General features: G+C 38.4%; 2 protein-coding genes across 2 annotated transcripts; both read right to left on the bottom strand.

Moving 5' to 3' along the window:
- Positions 1 to 39: 39 nt before the first annotated feature.
- Positions 40 to 17,116, bottom strand: LOC149932446 (uncharacterized). Its single transcript, XM_090157124.1, has 6 exons — positions 16,981 to 17,116; positions 16,196 to 16,266; positions 16,013 to 16,102; positions 13,692 to 13,808; positions 13,565 to 13,627; positions 40 to 292 (listed from the first exon to the last, which is right to left on the bottom strand). The coding sequence occupies exons 1-6, from the start codon at positions 17,114 to 17,116 to the stop codon at positions 212 to 214; spliced, it is 558 nt and encodes a 185-aa protein (XP_090013250.1). The 3' UTR covers positions 40 to 211.
- Positions 17,117 to 18,295: 1,179 nt separating this feature from the next.
- Positions 18,296 to 19,323, bottom strand: LOC149932447 (uncharacterized). The gene is made up of 5 exons (XM_090156980.1): positions 18,930 to 19,323; positions 18,795 to 18,865; positions 18,638 to 18,733; positions 18,452 to 18,577; positions 18,296 to 18,386 (listed from the first exon to the last, which is right to left on the bottom strand). Exons 1-5 carry the CDS (start codon positions 19,066 to 19,068, stop codon positions 18,339 to 18,341), a joined length of 480 nt encoding a protein of 159 aa, XP_090013106.1. The 5' UTR covers positions 19,069 to 19,323; the 3' UTR covers positions 18,296 to 18,338.
- Positions 19,324 to 19,861: the final 538 nt, after the last annotated feature.

The raw sequence follows: 19,861 nt of genomic DNA on the forward strand, positions 1-19,861 counted from the left end.
TGAAAAGCAGGAGCGCCATGCGTTTTTGATGCAAAATATTAAGCGTTCAAAAGAATTTGACAACCCAGACTTCCAACAATTGGTTAACAAAAGAATAAATTGCTTGACAGAGATAGTTGTTAATATAAATACAACATGTCTATTCAGAATTATATGTTGAAACGATTATGAAAGTTGCCAATAGGAAAATGGTCCATTTTAATGCCAGAAATTAATAGTAATAATTATAATTACTATAATCATAATCATGTCCAGATTCATAGTCATCAGTGTAGGTTAGCAAAGATTCAATCTAGATTAAGAAATAATCAAAGTTTCAAATTAGGAACAACAGAGGTGCTACTGAAGTTCAAAAATTATTAGTAGGATTTCTATATGGTCTTATGTGGTGAGTGCCTCCAATAAATTGTTTTTTTTTTGTTTAAATGGTAAAGAGGATTAAATTTCTGCGTACATTATACATTATTTAAAAAATGTTATAAGAATGTTAACGGTTTTGTTCAACTTCACTAGATCCAGGGCTGTTACTGACTTGGTAATATAGGCAATTTCCTCAAGCCCTGATTCTAAAGGTAAGTTTTTACAGTTATCAGTTATTTTAGGGGGAAAAAATATGGAAAAATATGCTTAAGAGCCCAAAAAAACTGCTAGCGCGCCTCTGATCAAAATTCCATCTTTTTATATCAAATGCACTCTCATGCGTTTAATAATTTTGGTTTCTAAAGTTTAGTGTAGCTTATAAAATTTAATTTTTATAACTTATGTCAATGTCTCGCGATACTATTTTCCATTGCTATGGTGTAAGAATTTATTGAAAATTATATTTTGGGTTACCCTTTTAATAGGTAAACAGTTGAATTTACCATAGGTTATTAATGGGCCGGTAAAGGTTTTATGTGTATTGGAACAAATTTTCATTTGGTACTATATGGGTTCTGGTTTAACAGTCTTCACTGGTTTGCCTAATGGTCAATTATGGTTTCAACCAGTAGGTAATCACTGGTTTTCCTAATGGTCAATTACGGTTTCAACCAGAAGGTAGTCACTGGTCTATTACGGTTTCAACCAGAAGGTAGTCACTGGTCTATTACGGTTTCAACCAGTAGGTAATCACTGATTTTCCTAATGGTCTAAATTTATGTTTTCAACCAGTAGGTAATCACTGGTTTTCCTAATGGTCTATTAGGGTTCCTATCAGATAGTCTTTACTAGTTTTCCTAATGGTCTATTAGGGTTCCTATCAGATAGTCTTTACTAGTTTTCCTAATGGTCTCTTATGGTTCCCAACAGGGAGGGGGAGGGGGGGGGGTGGGGAGGGGTCGGAATAATGTAGAAGGGAATTTGGTGTATACAGGGTGTTAACTAAAAAACGATACAGAGACAATTACTCAAAATGTGTTTTATGTAAGAATTTGAAATTTGCAGGTTAGATAGAGGGTGCAGGGGGACAAATGACAATGAAAATTTCAATGACCTTGAACCAGGTCTTCAAGGCCATTCAAATTTTATCTCGAGAACCATTAGGATTAGAAGAATGGTTCCAATTAGAAATGTGTTTTACGTTTAATTTTAAATCTAAACAGCTTTGACCCGATCTAATTTGACCAATGGGAAGCCGAGAAATGTTAGACCAAACACCATAAGGTCGTGTGTGGTATTCTAATCAAGACACGACATTTAAAGGCCTATAAATCGAAAACTACCAGATCTAATGGGTCAAAATTGTCGTGACACTCTAAACCGAGTGGGGGAGTTTGAAATTTGTAAATTATGATGACCTTGAAACATTAGTTCAAGGTCATTCAAAATTTATCTCGAGAACCATTAGGATTAGGAGAATGGTTCCAATTAGAAAAATTTAATAGTAAAGAACCAAAAAACTAAGTAGGCAACGTTTATTAGTTGCTTATTTATTTCAATTACTTGTTTCGTTTCTTTTGTGTTTAAAACATTTAAACTCAAAAAAGTTAAAAATACTTGGTACGTCTTAAAACAATTAATTAACGTTTATTTTCGAGTTTTATTGGTTTATTTACCTCAGGTGAAAGGTAAGTTGGCTTAAAAAACCTTGGCGGGCATTTTTCTAATTGGAACCATTCCCCTAATACTAATGGTTCTCGAGATAAATTTTGAATGACCTTGAACTAATGTTTCAAGGTCATCATAAGTTACAAATTTCGAACTCCTCCACTCGGTTTAGAGTGTCACGACAATTTTGATCCATTTGATCTGGTAGTTTTCGATTTATAAGCCGTTAAAGGTCGTGTCTTGATTAGAATACCACACACGACCTTATGGTGTTTGGTCTAACATTTATCGGCTTCCCATTGGTCAAATTAGATCGGATCAAAGCTGTTTAGACTTAAAATTTAACGTAGAACACATTTTTAATTGGAACCATTCTTCTAATCCTAATGGTTCTCGAGATAAAATTTGAATGACCTTGAAGACCTGGTTCAAGGTCATTGAAATTTTCATTGACATTTGTCCCCCTGCACCCTCTATGTAACCTGCAAATTTCAAATTCTTACATAAAACACATTTTGAGTAATTGGCTCTGTATCGGTTTTTAGTTAACACCCTGTATAGCTGAAAGCCTTCACACCATGCGCGCCAAATTTTACGTGTAAACAAAAGATAGTCTTTACTGGTTTATCAATTGGTCTCTAATGGTTTAACCAGATGGCCCCTACAGCTGGTTGTTTTAATATTCCTCACTAGTTGTTTTAGTCGCTCTCAACTGGCTGTTATAATGGTCTCCGCTGGTTGTTTTAGTGGATCCCCACTGTTTATTTTAATGTTACCCACTAGTTCTAGTTGTTTTAATGGTGCCCGCTGGTTGTTTTAATGTTCCTTCACTGGTTGCTTAAAGAGCCCCACCAGCGTTTGAAATTCGTCAGTTTCCCACGCGAATCGCGGACATAGGGAAAGCTACGACACGTCGCCTGCTACCTGATTTTCTGTGTGAATTTTTCAAACACCGGTGGGGCCCTTTAAATGGTCTCCACTGGTTTCTTGAATTAAGATTATTATTAATTTAAGGGGGAACGGCCAAGGTTTTCCAAATATCGCCTTATTTGCATATCAAAAGATCAACAAGACTTTCAATATTCTTACACGTACCTTATTTTGTCTTGAAAAAATGGTTTGAAACGCAAAATAACGCCAATTATTTGGGTTTGAATTTTCACCGCCATCTTAAGGTGTATAGCCAGCGCCAGCAGCACCTTAGCGAGCGATTTGCGCACTATCCTAACTTTTAAAATCGCGCAATTTAGGCTTAGGTCTCGTATAACTGGAACGCACCGCGCGTGCAAAACAAATATTTCGCGTCTTCAGCAGCGCGCGCTATTGTTTTTCTGTCTCACCAATTTCTCACCAGGTGTCGCAGCGGACGCGCGCTTTTCAATTTCCCGAATTTTCTTTATTTTATTAGAAATTAACCACTTAAATATTTTTTTATACGGTTTTCGCCATAAATTTTAGTTTTTAACGGGCTATAGGGCTATCTAACTGATTAAAGCTTGACCGTTCCCCTTTAAGGTTGCATAAAAAAAATGTAAATGTGATTTTTGGCGCTTAAATAAATCATCCTCCCAGGAAATCGCCAAGAAGTAATATTTCCGAGAGCCAGGACCCGCAAGATATTTCTGATATAGTTCTTGTATAAATAATAGAAACTTTTCACCTGTAAACAGAACGTCATGTTTTTGCCAAGCCTTAATATGTCAAAAAAGCTACCTCGTTAAAAGGGAACGCCATGGGGAACGCTTGTTGCTGCCGTAAAGGTGAAAAAGTTCCATTATTATAACAAGCACTATATAAACAGTAACTTGCAGGTCCTGGCTCTCGGAAATATTACTTCTTGGCGATTTCTTTGGAGGATGATTTATTGAAGGGTCTATTTCGGGGGACCTACAACTTGTGTACGCACTATTGTGGTAAAGTAACTCGGGGGTTAGGTAGACCTTATGGTAGTATGAAAATTCCCAAAGGGAAAAGTTGCAATGGGCTTTAGTTGTCCCATGGCAACCAAAAATGTTCATACTACCATAAGGTCTACCTAACCCCAGAGTTAGTGCAATTATGATCAGATACAGGCTGTTGGAAATATTGCACCTAAATAGACAGGGTGGTTGAGAAACCGTTACTTTTGTTGAAAATTACTCTTAGGTTGTTATTGTACGCTTATTAAGTTAATGTACAACGCGATTGATTTTTTTTCTAATTTTAAATTTAATATGCTAGATAGACTTAACATATCGGGGGGTCTGTGTGTACGCTAATGTCTGTGGCATCTTGTTTTGCTCGGAGTAAGGGCACAAGTCATTCAGTTTCGAATATACACAATCAGGGAAATAGAACCAGAGGATGGTATTAGGTGCAGACAGTGGCGGAATAGCTATAACCTGGGCCCCTAGGCTTGAGATTTAATAGGACTCAAAGACCTTCCTCTAGAGTCTTCACCGGCCCCCTACCTATTAGCAAATGTCTAGTGCGCGCGACACTACCTTTACCTTATGGGGTATAGTATGCCTATTTACCTACTTTTATACGCGAGTGTCTCTGGACAGTAAAAGGGCTATTAAATGGAAGAATATAATTAACCTGACCTGGTATCTGGAGATAATAAAAACGTCACTACAGCTGGTGGCGTAGCCAGATATTCGTTAAGGGGAGGGGGGCATTGTGTCAGAATTTATAGCCCGGTGTACCTAGTAACAGAGACAATACCACCGTAGTTCGATCATCATAGTGCCCTACTCCAGCGTCCACCTAGCCTGGACAGGTGACAAATCCAGCATGGGTAGCAGTACCCTACTACTGATGGTCGCACCTTTGGCGCAAGCCACTCAATCTAGCGGAAGGAGCAGCAATGGGTGGACCAATCCCCACTTCGCACACAGCAGTGGGATTAATTACCAATAAATTTTTAAGCCGTTTTGAAGGTAAACAACGTTAATTTTTAAAATACATATGAACATTTTTAAATCGAGAAACGTTTTAAAAAATTGATGATAGGGTACCGTCAGTTCCGTATTCGTAAGCCTCTTTCCACCACCCTCCTACGAATTGGAACCCGGCCACTCGAAGCTTTAATTAATGGCTTTAAAAGTCGCTTAGTGACTTAGGCCTAAGGTTGTACCTTGGATATTAGCTTAGCTGATTATTATCTTAAAATTTTTGAAAGATTTCTTATTAACTTGACAGTGTGCCAGCCAGCGTTAGGCATGTGCCTACCTGGAAAAATGTGCCTATATGAGCTTCTAATATTTGAACCAAGTACATGCAAGTTAATATATTAGACGGATTTTGTATTTACGAAGATAAGAAAACTTTAAATTATTTTTTAGAAAACATTATTTGTTTACATCGTTGGAGGAACACCCGCGACGTGCTCCATGAAATCGTTTGAAGTACCGTATTTCAAAATATGTGACTCCGTAGGAGCGGCAACGCAAGGATCATTTATAAAGGATCCTTGGGAAACGTATCTACAGCTTTCAAAGCAATTCAGTTATAGACGTTAAGGTTTTAAAGAGTCCCAGAGAGATCGGGCTTATGATATCATTATCAAAATGCCACAAAGCCGCCGCACTAGCTGGTGGAGCGATTAAAAAGGTTCTAATTTTTATAGAAATAGGTTTGATTCCATAGTTATAGCATTGCAGAATATGGTTGAAAACGGATAGCCCGAGAAAGACGCTGAGTGTTGCTTGTATGTTTCAAAATGAAATAGCTTCCGCAACTGGGCTTAAAATGTAGGTATTAGATAAAGTGATAGGTGGTACAAATTATCTAAAGTTGTTTTAACGTAAACCGTTGCTATTTGCGAAGTTACAGTAGCTAGCTTAGGTGTAATAAGATCTGAACGGATTGACTTAATTTTAAATAAAGCAGAAAGTTGGCAGAATCCACCGAGATTCCAGTACTGGAAATGGCGTATTGTATTGACCAATGGCAGGACCCCTAGTCTTCGAGATTCTTTGGGCCCCTCAACCCCTCAACACCCCTTCCCCCTTGTTATGCGTTTTAGCCTAGTCAGCCTTATGGATAATGTTTTAAGCAAACGGAAGATAATACCTAACAGGAGACTAAAACATAGCGTCATTATATACTTCAACTACTGAAAGCGGAGCAACAGAAGCAAGTATCCCAATTGAGCGAATGAGAACCACTTACTTCAAAATAATGGATAAATATATCAGTAATGGAAACAGAAAATACTGGCCTTTTGAAAGAATTAATTGCGTCTAAAAATTCTCTTGACGAAAACGATGTCCTAGCTCATAGTGAATTATAATACAACCGGTTCTAAGAATAGCCCAAAAAACTTGAGTAACGCCACTGAATGACTGCTTTAATTATTTAATGGCATTGCAAGATGGCTTTGAGGATCTTGTCAAATACTAATTATTTTACGCATTACAGTGGAAAATACTATATCCGAAAGGAGTTTCAATTATCGCAACATAATTATAACACGTCCGCGGACCGCAATGGGGGAGGAAAGGCTATCAAGAATAGTCACTTTTTCTATTAAGGGTGATCTATCAAACTACCTAATTTGCCTCAATTAGTAGTTGACGAATTTGGGAAAAGAGGTAATCGAAGGGTGGAATTCTTTGATTAAAAGTAAAGTCGGTAATATTTAATTGATAATAATTTATTTAATAATTAAATTTTGATTAGAAGTTAAGAGAAGCACAGTGTGAAAAAAACTAAATTAAAAGAGACTTAAAACGGTTTTAAAATTCACAATTTATTTATATACAGGGTATCTGAAAATATTCGGCATGGAAATTTTTCTCAAAAACCACTCATACTAAAAATCTTAAATTTTCAGGATATGTTCCTTGGTAATGGTTCTCTTTAATCTGTGAATTTCAGAAGAATCGGAAAATATTTATCGGATTTGGAAAAATTATTTTTTCACCGGCAGGTGGTAGACAAAAATGTTCAATGACAAAGTTGAAGAGAATACTCTGAAACCTAAGAATACATTTTGTTCTGTGAATTTAGGGGTGTTTGGACCTAGATAATGGGGTCCGAAAAATAACAAGTTGGTACTACCCAAATTATGCTTTTTGTTTAAAAGTTACAAAAATGGTCCGATGATTCTCCCTTCTATTCTGCTGCTATACAAGTCTCGCAACGATAAACGATATTTTGCAAAGTTCTTCTGACCATATCAGGCGTGACCTAGGAAATTCCATTTTCACTACTTGCCATTCTTATGCTCGACCTTGGTAATCCTATTAAATAAGCGAGAACATTAATTTCCACGTCGATTTTGTTAGGACCTTCTCCTTGACCTCTTCCATACAAATTGAAGTCTCGAACCAGTAGCGTAGCTGAAAACTCAGAGGCTTCCCCGCAAAAAGCTCAATGGGCCCCGCTCCTCACTCCGCGGGCCCTGCGGACCATCATCTTCACCACTTTCACAAACAGCACGACGAACAGGATGCTTATTTGGAGTGTTATTGGGATAGGGCCTTCAAAATAAACGTCTAATAAAGCAGCGTTTCGATCACCTTCACCAAAACACCACTCGACAATTAACGCGTGCTGCTCATGATTATAACGAGGCTTACTTGATGCGTTCTGATTGAATTGCATAGCAGCAGAAGGGGGAATAATCGGACCATTTTTGTAAATTAATAAATTTTACCATTTGATAACCTTTCTTATTATTTTTGATGTGTTAAAAACTAACAAGTAAATACTTTTAAACAAAAAGCAGAATTTGGGTAGTACCAACTTGTTATTTTTCGGACCCCATTATCTAGGTCCAAACACCCCCTAAATTCACAGAACAAAATGTATTCTTAGGTTTCAGAGTATTCTCTTCAACTTTGTTATTGAACATTTTTGTCTACCACCTGCCGGTGAAAAAATATTTTTTCCAAATCCGAGAAATATTTTCCGATTCTTCTGAAATTCACAGATTAAAGAGGACCATTACTAAGGAACATATCCTGAAAATTTCAGATTTTAAGTATGAGTGATGTTCGAGAAAAATGTCCATGCCGAATATTTTCAGACACCCTGTATAAAATCCAACGTTTCGGAGGACCTTGTAAAAATCCCTGAAGAAGGAGGAAGAGTTCCTCCGAAACGTTGGATTTTATAAATAAATAAAGTGTGAATTTTAAAACCGTTTTAAGTTTCTTTTAATTTAGTTTTTTCACACTGTGCTTCTCTTCACTTCTAATCAAAATTTAATTATTAAATAAATTATTAGATGAAATACTACGTATCGGATCTTATTTAATCGTTAGGGAAGATTATTAAAATGTATCTTAATTTTGCTCCCAAAATACTGTTAACGAAAAACATTGGGAAATCTCTGTAACGGAACGATGAAGTCACGTGTAAAATTTAGGGGAAGCGGTTTCCGAGCAGGATAAAGAAGAACACCATTTTTGACTTAAACCTTAGGTTGGCGTCTTAATTAGTGCATTAAACTTTAATTCCACTGACTAACTAATTTTAATTGTGTAGACGATCAACAAGGAGTTTCGTGCACTTGGTCCGTGTGTTAAAGCAAGTATCGGCTCGACGTGAAGTAGCTCTTTTTTCAACAGATGTCGCTATTATCGAAATCAAAACAAGATGCTTCAGCTACATTTTGCCCCAACAGGCGGGACATAAAAGTACCCCTCGCGTTGATTAGCTCGTTTGTAAATTTGACAATAACTGAAATTATAGTAGTGTGATATATAACTTAGGTTTAAGTCTAGACACTAAGTAGAGCATAAGCTGTCTAGTAATAGTACTCAACAATGGTTCTCTGACGACGTTATTGTTTCGCTATTTTGAATTTTAGCCTCCTTTGCCATTAATAGATGGCACCACGCTCTCCAGTAGTCGTTTTTTTCGAAGAATTGGATAGATTAATTGCCATCTCTAATAAATAACAAGGGCCTTATCATAATGCAGATGGCAATGATAGATCCGACAGTTGCTTTAAGCATCAACAGACTACCTGGCACCTTGCGTCCTAGTGGCGTAAAAATTAGTCAAACTCGATGGTTAATGTGGTTCAAGAGGCAAAGTTTATAAATTTAAATGTATAGTCACTTCACATGGGCATACTTATAGCTGGGCAAAATACGTTAATTTTCGCGAATTGAGACCAATTTCATTATATATATTTACAAACCTAGTTCAAAATTTTGGTTACACTATATAGGGACATACACCGGCGAAAAATGTAACAAGTCTTTCTACATTTTCGTCTGCTGCCTTGCTCGCTCTACTCATTCGCAAAACTTTCATTAAATAAACCATTCTAAAAACGGAATGAAGCGGAGGAATTCAAAGCATCTAGTTCGATTATATAAATGTAGATGGCACCAGTGCCGTATTTCCGCCTAGGCCAACCTAGGCCGTGGCCTAGGAGCCCATCCTTGGAAGGGGCCCTCCAGTGACCGTAATTACTGTTGGAGTAGAAGCGCCTGCGCCCTTCGCAATTGTTGTTTTTCCCTACTGTTATCTTTAAGATTATTATTTGGTTTTTTTGTTGTTGTTTAACCCGAAATGTTTTTTTCTCATCTGTATATAAACACGCATGTAATTTAATTTTAACCAGTTCAACTCAATAAACATTGCTTGTGTTAATTATGCGTCGTTTCTAGTAGCTAAGGTCAGAAATCTAATAGGTTATGGTCCCCGCACGCTACCACTGCGTAAAGTCTTCATTATAATTAGCCAGTCAGGTAGTTAGGTCTCAGGCCCTCGTATTATTTATCGTTTCAAACGTCAACATGGCTACTGGCGGAGATGTAAGATTCTCCATTACGAAGCTGAACAACGTGAATTACCACCTTTGGAAATTCAAGGAGAAGATGCTGCTCACTCGTGATGATCTCTGGACGATCGTTGATCAACCGACGGCCGCAAAGGAAATTACAGCTGAGTGGGAAAAAAAGGATAGACAAGCACGGTCAACTATAGCACTCTCAGTTGAAGACGATCAGCTGATTCACATCATAAATTCAGGCAGCGCCAGAGATATGTGGATCACACTACAAAAGTTGCACGAGCAAGCTAATATCACAAGCAAGTTATTTCTTCTTAGAAAACTGTACAAATTACGATTATTTGAAGGTCAAGGTATGCAGCAGCACATATCGTCCATGAAGGAGTTAGTAGAACGTCTTCGTGGCACGGGAACGGAAATCTCTGATTCGAACCTCGCAGCGATACTACTCTGCAGTTTGCCGGATTCATATGACACTTTGATAACAGCGTTGGAAGTCCGACCTGAAGACGAGCTTACTCTGGAATTTATCCGATGCAAGTTAATCGACGAATTTAATAGAAGGCAGGAAAAGTCGGCATCTTCAGATGTGGTGAAGTCAGAAACGGCTTTAAACGTTGCTGACCACAGCACCAAGACCGACTTCAAGAAAGAGAATCAAACCTGTCATTTTTGCAAGAAACCTGGTCATTTTAAACGGCACTGTAGGAAGTACAAAAAGTTCCAGAGTAAACAAATGCCGAAGAACGAAGCTCAGCAAAATAGAATGGCTACCGGAAAAATCGAAGCAAGAGGTTACAGTGCGTTTATCGCTTCAAACAGTGTTCCAGACATCGCCTGGTATGTGGACTCTGGGGTAACCAGTCATATGACTTCAAACCGATTATTCTTCAAGGAGATACAGCCCCGTGACGAGAGTATCCATCTAGCCGATGAATCAATTATCAAAGCGGCGGGCATTGGAAGCGGTACGCTACGATTTATTGAACCACAAGGTGATATCCGCAACATTCAAGTCAACAATGTCTTGTACGTTCCCAAACTTGGAGGGAGTTTATTGTCCGTTTATCAGCTGACGAAGACAGGTCACAAGGTCGTCTTTGATGATGACACCTGCAGCATTAAAGAAGGAGACATTGTCGTCACCACAGCCAAAATGGATGGGTCATTATATCGTCTACAGATAGAAAGTAGCATTGTGGCTAAGATTGCTTCAAGTGATGAATCTCTACACCTCTGGCATAGACGAATGGGCCACCGGGATCCGTCAGCGGTGAAGACACTCTTCACGAAAAACCTAGTGGAGGGTATCAAGCTGGCAACTAATCAGACGTTATCGACCTGCGAATTCTGTATCAAGGGAAAGATGACGCAAACCCCGTTTCCCACGTCCACGACCAGGTGCCAACAACCGCTCGATCTTATTCACAGCGATGTATGCGGGCCGATGAAGGAGGCCACACCTGGTGGAAACCGTTACTTGGTAACCTTTATCGACGATTTCTCGAGGTTTACTCAAGTATACTTAATCAAGACCAAAGACGCAGTCATGGAAGTCTTCCAAGAGTATGTGGCCGCCGTAAGTAACAAGTTTCATCGCAAACCTTTGACAATAAGGACAGACAACGGTGGACAATACGTATCAAAGGGCTTGGAAAGGTATCTGAAGCAAAAAGGTATCAAGCATGAATTAACGGTCCCATACACTCCCAGCAAAACGGCGTTGCCGAACGGAAAAATAGATCGTTGATTGAGATGGCGAAAACGATGTTACTTGACGCAGATTTACCCAACCGATGGTGGGGAGAAGCGGTACTGACTGCGTGCTACCTCCAGAATCGCCTACCAAGTAAAGCTATCGAAAAGACACCATACGAACACTGGACTGGGTCAAAACCACGAATTGGTCATGTCAGAGTCTTTGGAAGTAGAGCATTTTCCTACATTCCCAAAAAGGACCGTTCGAAATGGGATGACAAAGCGGAGGAAGGAATACTCGTCTAGCAACCAAAGGTTACCGAATATTGAATCTGGAAACCAACACAGTTCACTTCAGTAGAAGCGTAAAGTTCGACGAAAGAATGGGCCACACCAATTGCGGAAATGAAATTCAGGTTCCGATGTCAACATCAGTTTCAGAAGGGGAAACAAAAGAGGCCTCCGCAACTAACGAAGAAAATGGCAAACCGAACGAGGAAGAACCAGTCCCTCGAAGAACTTCAACGAGGCCTAACCACGGGGCACCACCAAAGAGGTTTGGATATAAAGCGTCCATTAAACACGTAAGAGAACCCTCTTCGTGGGAAGAAGTAACCAGACTCGACGATGGAGAGAAATCTAAATGGGTTGCAGCGGCCAACGAAGAAATGAAGTCACTAGAAGAAAGAAGTACCTGGGAATTGACCGACTTACCTCAAGGTCGCAAACCCATTGGATGCAAGTGGATCTTCAAAGTAAAATATAATCAGAGTGGTGAAGTTACGAAATACAAAGCTCGCTTGGTTGCCAAAGGATATTCACAAAAATACGGAGAGGACTTCGAAGAAACTTACACCCCAGTCGCAAAGTATGAAACCGTACGGATCCTGCTCTCTGTTGCCGCTTCTAAGAAGATGGTTGTCAAGCACTTTGACGTCAAAACTGCATTCCTGCACGGCGACATAGAAGAGGATTTATTTATGGTTCAGCCTCCCGGTTTTGTCAAGAACGGTCTAGAGCACAAAGTCTGCAAGCTGAGAAAAAGCATCTATGGACTTAAACAGTCCGCACGGGCATGGAACAAAAAGGTGAACGACATACTACTCCAAGAAGGCTTCACTAGAAGTAAAACAGACCTTGGTCTGTACAGTAAGATGGAAGACGATTGCTCCTGGACCTACGTGTTACTGTACGTAGATGATCTGCTTGTCGCCAACCAAGATTTCCGAACCATTGACACGTTACTCAGCAAGCTGAATCATTTTTTTGAAACCAAGGATCTTGGAGAGGCTACGTACTACCTTGGAATAGAGATCGAGAGATCTGAAGACGGAAGTTTCAAAATCAACCAACGAGCTAAAATCAAGAACATGTTGGAAGATTTCGGAATGGAAGACGCCACACCGTCGAAGACTCCTATGGATTTAGCCTACCCAAAACTACTGGGTGACGATGGTATACTTCCAAACAATAATCAATGTCGCAAAGCTATTGGGATATTATTGCATATAGCTACTGTTTCAAGACCAGACATATCGGCCAGCGTCAGCATACTGTGCAGAAGAGTCGAGTCACCAAGAGAATGTGATTGGACTGCTGTGAAAAAAGTCATGCGCTACTTGAAGGGAACTCAAGAGCTGTCTCTTCATCTACCAGCGTCTGAAAACCTCGAACTTCAAGGCTACGTAGATAATATCAATCGTAATTTATATTGGAGAAATTCCTAGGTAGAAGATTTTGTTTTAAAAATACCAAAATTTCTGCCTGGCAGTTTACGGACGCAGCCTTAAATCACAATGTTGCATAATTATCGCGTATTTAGTCGACGATTGTTAAGAGCTTTTATTAAGTAATATAACCGTAGAGCTCAGACTTCTACGCTGAATCAGAGAAATTCCGGCACAGCCAAGTTCCAGGGATAAGAGTAAATGCAGCGCGTGAAAAGGGGGCCCAGACTTCTTATCTGCCTATGGGCCCAGGATCTCTAAGTCCGGCCCTGGATGGCACTATATATTTTTTCGCTCGAGGCCTAAGTAAGCGAATTTTTTGTAATCTTATCGTCTCAGACTATATGGATAAAATTGATATGAATGTACGTACTTTATTACTGAAGGTTATTTCTCCCGAAACTCCCTCTTTGCCCATAGTGTTAGCTAAGCATGCCTGCGGGAAATTTTAGTTACTGCTGTTATTAGTTCATGTATTAATAACTTGATAAAAAGGTCACCTCGTAGAAAATGCTGAGTGGTGTATCGAACGTCAATTTCTTTTGCTTGACTACTTTTAAGTTGTAATCAAGCCTTCCAATGTTTTGCTCCATGCATTCCACTTTCAGTTTAAAATCCTTTGAATTCAATTGGTATTATCATATGTAACATAATTACTCATAAGTATGCCTCTGTATAATATTTCCATTGAAAAAAATTCAATGAGACCTTGTTTCACGCGGAACATACATTGAGCGGACCCAAAAATGCAAAAATGCTTATAATCCTTGCGCTATTGAAAAGGTTACCATGGAAATGAAATCATGTGATCGCGAGGCACGAGCTAAACTTGACATTGGCCAAGCCAGAAACGCGCGAGGAATTCTCACTAACTTCCGTTTCCCATCAGTAAAGTTGATGATGCATATTTCGTCACGGAGTTGTAAGTGACGTAAATTACGTCATATCCCGTGAACAAGGTTTCATTAACGAAAATGCTTTTATGGCATACTTATGAGTGATCATCTTACATATGGTATTATAAAGGGCCATTCGACAATTACGTAACGCACTAGCAAGGAAACTACCCAAGGGGTTTATCTCCGATTTGGTCCAAACTCGGGGGGTTAGTAGACTTTCATGTAACTAGCATACTAGCTATAGAGTAGTAGCACTCCGTAGCTTTGGCCATGGCCGCCATTTTGGTCGCAAATTTTTATCTATAGGAAAGAGCATGGGTGACGTACTAGGACGTCACAGTGCCATTACTCTATAGGGAAAAGCTACAATGGGCTTTCGATTTTCCATGGCAACCGAAAATGTTTTTGAATGAGAATTTTGCCTTTTAAAAAAACATGGGAATTTCACGGATTTTAAAAATTTATATAAATTTTCGGGGGACTATGAAAATATTCAAATATTTTATATTTATTTGGGGAAAAATCTCAACTTCAAATTTATAAATATTTGCGTAAATATAAGTGAAAGTAGGTAAATATGAGTAAAATTTGGAAAATTGAACAATTTAAGTAAAATTGTGTAAATTCCCATGCTATTTAAAATGGGTAAAGGATAATTCCTAGTTGTCAAAAGCATTTTCGGTTGAAATGGAAAGCCCATTGTAACTTTTCCCTTTAGCTAGTTTCAAGTTACATGAAGGTCTACTAACGCCCCGAGCTTTAACCAAATCGGAGATAAACACCCCGGGTAGTTTCCTTGTCAGTTGGTTCGTGAAAGGGGTGTCACTAAAATGTGTCACGTCACCTAATTCTATAATGGAACCTAAATTATTAAGTATTTTAAGGTGCACTAGCAATTTAATACTGCTCATTTATAATAGTATGATTAATTTTATAGTTGTATCAAAATAAAATATAGACTTAATGCGTTCTTTACCTTCGCAATAAACCATGGTAAGTAACGCCGAAAATGTGAAAAGCCATAGAAATAGCGAATTTTATTTTGAATGCAATTGAATAATTTTAAGGTTTATTGCGCTGTTATAATTGAAGGAGATCACCAATTTAACCTGTCCACCGAAATAAAAAAATACAATAAAAGACGCCAGACGCTAGACGACTTGGGCTTAGGATGGTGCCTCGGGTATTAGCATAAGCCTATCATAAGGTCCCCATAAGCAAAGGTATAGGCCAAATTTTTGACGATCACATACCGGTTATTAAGAGGTAGGTATTCAAAACCTGCACCTCCTAGTGGCTATGTATTTCTGAAATAAACTTCGCAAAATGCATTATGAATGCGCACAAGCCGTGCGCGGACGTTTTTAAACTTAGAACCACGCGGGAGAAATCTCCGCCGCGAGCCCTTAACCAATAGTGTATTTTTCTCGACGGACCTTGGCCCTTAGCACAGTAGCCAAGGCTTATTCACAATTTTATCGCTTTAAAACTTAAAATTAACACTTATCTTTGCAAAATGATTAATCAGAATCTAAAATTGGCTATTAGGAATAAGAGTGGTGTTCCTGAAGGTATTTATTTTTTAAATTTGAAATTTAGAAGCGTTTTGTGTGGCAATTGTCAACCCGAGCGTGGCTGCTCTACCAAGTAAGATAATATTTTAGATGTAGAAATTTTTAAAAAGATGTCGTTACTGCCCTATCGTCGTACGTTAATTTTCTTCTCTCCAGGACAACGCCGTTACCATGGGTCCCTATGGTAGACTTTTACTTATGGGGACCTTATGGTATTAGCCTAGCTGATTATTATTATTTGTTACGTCGTTTCAATTGTTCGTCTTTGTTACGAGGGGAGGTGGGATTGAACGGTTTTTGCGTTACGTAATTTGTAATTTAGCTTTTACGAATGTAATTAAACAACACCTCTAAAGACAACTCTGAATATTTTCCGCAGAACGATCTTATGGCTTCGGTCAGAGTTTGGTTTTCGAAACAGTCCATTACACCTTCTGTCTGCAAGTACATAAGTTGTAGCTAGTTTATTTACAAAGTCAAATAGTCCTAAAGTTTAAATATCGCATTTTTTTCGGCAGTAGCCGTACTTACCACTTGCGGTATCTCTTTCGCGATGCAGTCGTAAACTCTCTTTGGGAATTCGGATTCGAACATAGTCTGAGCTGTATTAAATAATTACAAATTAGATATTATTTAATGTATTTTTTTAATGATTTTGGAAGTAGTGGTATAGAGGAGTTTTCTTTGACTGTTCTAGATTTTAACCCCCTATTCACCCCCACTCTGAACTTTTACATAGTCTGATCACTCTACTTGACGAATTTCTGTCTACGCCACTGAATATTACAACCAGGTGTCATAAGGATCTTCGAGGACAAATATCTGTCACATATTTCACAGTCAATATAGGAGTCGTGGGTACCTCTACGAAATGTTTGGTTATAGAGCTGTATATATACAGCAAATGGCTTAAGGCATCCCAAGAAGAAAATTATTTTAAAGTGTGAATGTGTTCTCAGAAATGACTCACAAAGGCAGGTCTATTGGGAAAATGGATACCAATATAGATGAATATTTTTTATTAAAATGTAAATTGTATCGTTCGAGACGACGTCTGTTGGAAAAATTAATTAAACTTATGAAATTTAAAATGGTGCTACTTATCGTGTAAAGCCGAAAGTAAGTGAGTGCGTTCTATTACGGATTAAACATTTTTTCAGTTGCCCTTAAAATTTACCACCAAATCTCACCCACAAGTGATCATTACCGTCGCTAATTTACATAGTTAAAAATTTTAAATATTCCAATCCGATAAATTCCCTTCTCGATGAATTTCTGGAATAAGTGAAAAACCCTAAACGAAATTGAACGCTTACCACAGTCGTAGCTGTTGATGGCGTTATTGGCTTGCTCGAAAGCCTCGAGAAAGGGGTCGGCCAGGCTGTGCAAATCGTAGGAGAACACCCCGACTAAACTAAGTAGTACAATTGCACTCGAAGTTAAAAACGACATAATTGTTAAGGGTATATCGCTACACTGTTCTCGTTCGGAAAATGGGCAACGCTTTGTGCAAAACAAGTAGATCCGTATTTTTTAGCGCGTGGGTTAATTTGACGAATAATATTATAGATGTAGAATGCCCGTTTTACAGTTACTGTCGACAGCTGGGATTATCAGGCTTAAAACGAATGCCGCAAGCTTTAGAAAACACACGTTTTATACTATCTTTCGTTATAGACCTTCGAGTTGTTTTTGAAAGTAATCCATATTTTTGCGAAAGGATGATTCACGAAATAAAACCCGTACTACGTTGCGAATGTTGTCGTTTTCATTACTGCCTTACAACATTTTTCGAAATGTTTCACCATTTTCAACTACTTGCTAATTCGCACCTGTACTTGAGATCTCGTTTAGTTCCAGCCATTGTTCCGCACTATGATGTATCATAATTATTTATATTTGAACTAAGCCCATGTCTGGTTGTTGGGTACTGGTGCGTGCCAAAATGAATATCTAATTGGACTTAAGAATAAAGTACGCATCCAGGGCATTTAAAATTAACGTGTACCTTCGCATTAGAGTACAAAATGTTCTGTCTGTATAACTTCGCCTAAAGACGTAAACTGTAGAAATAACACTGCCTATAAATATCAATTTATTTATTTATAACCTTTTTGTAATAGTTATAGGATATCATTAAATAATATATTTAACTCTGTACCTTTTACTTCAGAAACGTATTTTGAAAAATTGACGAGAGCTGGCCAAGGTACATAATAATAATAATTATTATTATTTAATAACAACAACATAGAGGTTACAGTTTTTTTTGGCGTGGCCAAGTCGAAAAACGACTTTTTGGCCTAGGGCTTAGAAAAAAAAATAACAAAAGTAAATAAACATAAGTATACAAGTGATTAGAATACAAAAATTGTGACACTATGACCAGTAATCAGGTCTATTAGTAATGCAGATTCTAGCAAGCGATCTATAAATTTCAATACTTACTACATGATTCAAGCGAATAAGAGTAGCAGTATAATGAGATAAATACCTCATTCGTAAGGTATTTATATATGCTTGTGGTTGTATAAAAGGAAAGAATTAACATCGATAAACGTTTTAAAATGGATACATTATTTTATTTCAATTTACAAACAAAATATTTGAGATAAAATATTATTAAAATGTATGACTAAAAAATGTAAAATTATTTTAATTATGAAAGTCGCGGTTATTTGTCAGTGAAGTTCTGTTCCTTCTGCATATTCGCGTAGCATTCCTAAAAATACAAAGAGTTTAATAAATCTTGGATTTCTATGAATAAATTACAAATTTCGTACGTACATTGACATCATCCAGATATGATTTTATATTAAACTTATCACTGTCGCCAGCCGCTGCTAAATGTAATTCATTGAACTGCATCTGAGCTAGTCTCTGTGTAACGCAGGTTGCTTTCTCCAATGCTGACTAATTATAAGAGTACATTTTAGACTTTACAATTAGTCCTATTTATAGTAAATTTCTTACGTTGATACCGTACTGATCCGCCTTGCAAAATATCTCCGCTTTATCCATCAAAGAAAAATTGGTATCACCGAAGCAATCTTGGGCTACATTTTCCATCTACATTTAAGTTACAAACACTATAAAATTGACTCATTTAACTCTCAAATTAGCTACTTACTATGGAAGGCATTAGTTTTCCGGCACAAGATATGGTACTTTCTTTCCTGAGAGTTTTCAAATCGGCCACCACTATGCGGTTAAAAAAAGGTTATAAATATTACTTCAATCGTACTTGCAAAATTTCGCTCTTAACTGCAAGAATAAACTTGGGCTTGTTTCAAAAGCCTGGTCAGCGAGTCATCCCTGGCCTGTTTCATATCGGACAGAATCTGGAAGGCCTGGCAAGTACCCGCCACAAATACTAAAAAACAAACGTTGAATTTTACAAACATGGCGATTCGTACAAATTGTTCTCTTTTGTCGTCCGTTTTCCACTTGGCGTTGCGTAGCGTATATATTCCCCCAGCTCGCGATATCAAGCTGCTACGTTTTTTTTGATAAACGAAGCCAGCAACGGCTGCCTTTGAAATATAATCACGTGCTATTTACGCTAGCTTCACCGCGGGTTGCACTGTCTCCATCTGTTATGCGGGGAAGACGCGTAACACTAAGGGGAAGTGGGGGTTGGAGGACAACTCCGAATCTTAGGAAGCTGACCCGTTTTATATTAATAGTAAGTGGCTGTCTTTACGCGGAGAGCGTAAAAAGGAATGAAGATATAAATGGCCGTTGTCCGACGCCGACCAAACCGCCATCTAGCAGCTAGTTCTGGCGTTAATATTAGGGCCCTACGCCGCCGCCTTCCGGAACCGCTAAGGAGAATCGCTTCATTCACTAATTAGGCTTAGCGTTTTAATCCCGTATATAATGAATAATAAGAGCTCGGTGGCCCCTCACCATTATAAAATCTCGAAAGCGCGATTCCTTTTCGGGATCAATTTGGCGGGGTGCCTTTCCTGCGAGACACGCGCGCGTTTTAATTCCTCTCGTTAATGGAGTTTCGAGAGCGGACTTCTTCTCAAACGAACGGAAAAGATGCCGCTCTCCTTCTTCCCGCTAAAGTATCTTGGTCTACATACGTCCCTTCTTACGCTTCCTTTTTCCATTTGTTTAACCGCCCCGAGCTCACCCGATTCGTTCCCCGGAAAATAAGTGAAAGCGTAACTTTCTTCCTTTCCATTATAG

The sequence above is a fragment of the Leiobunum rupestre genome, chromosome 8 (genome assembly GCF_980474605.1).
Source record: "Leiobunum rupestre chromosome 8, qqLeiRupe1.1.hap1, whole genome shotgun sequence".
Classification (NCBI taxonomy): domain Eukaryota; kingdom Metazoa; phylum Arthropoda; class Arachnida; order Opiliones; family Sclerosomatidae; genus Leiobunum; species Leiobunum rupestre.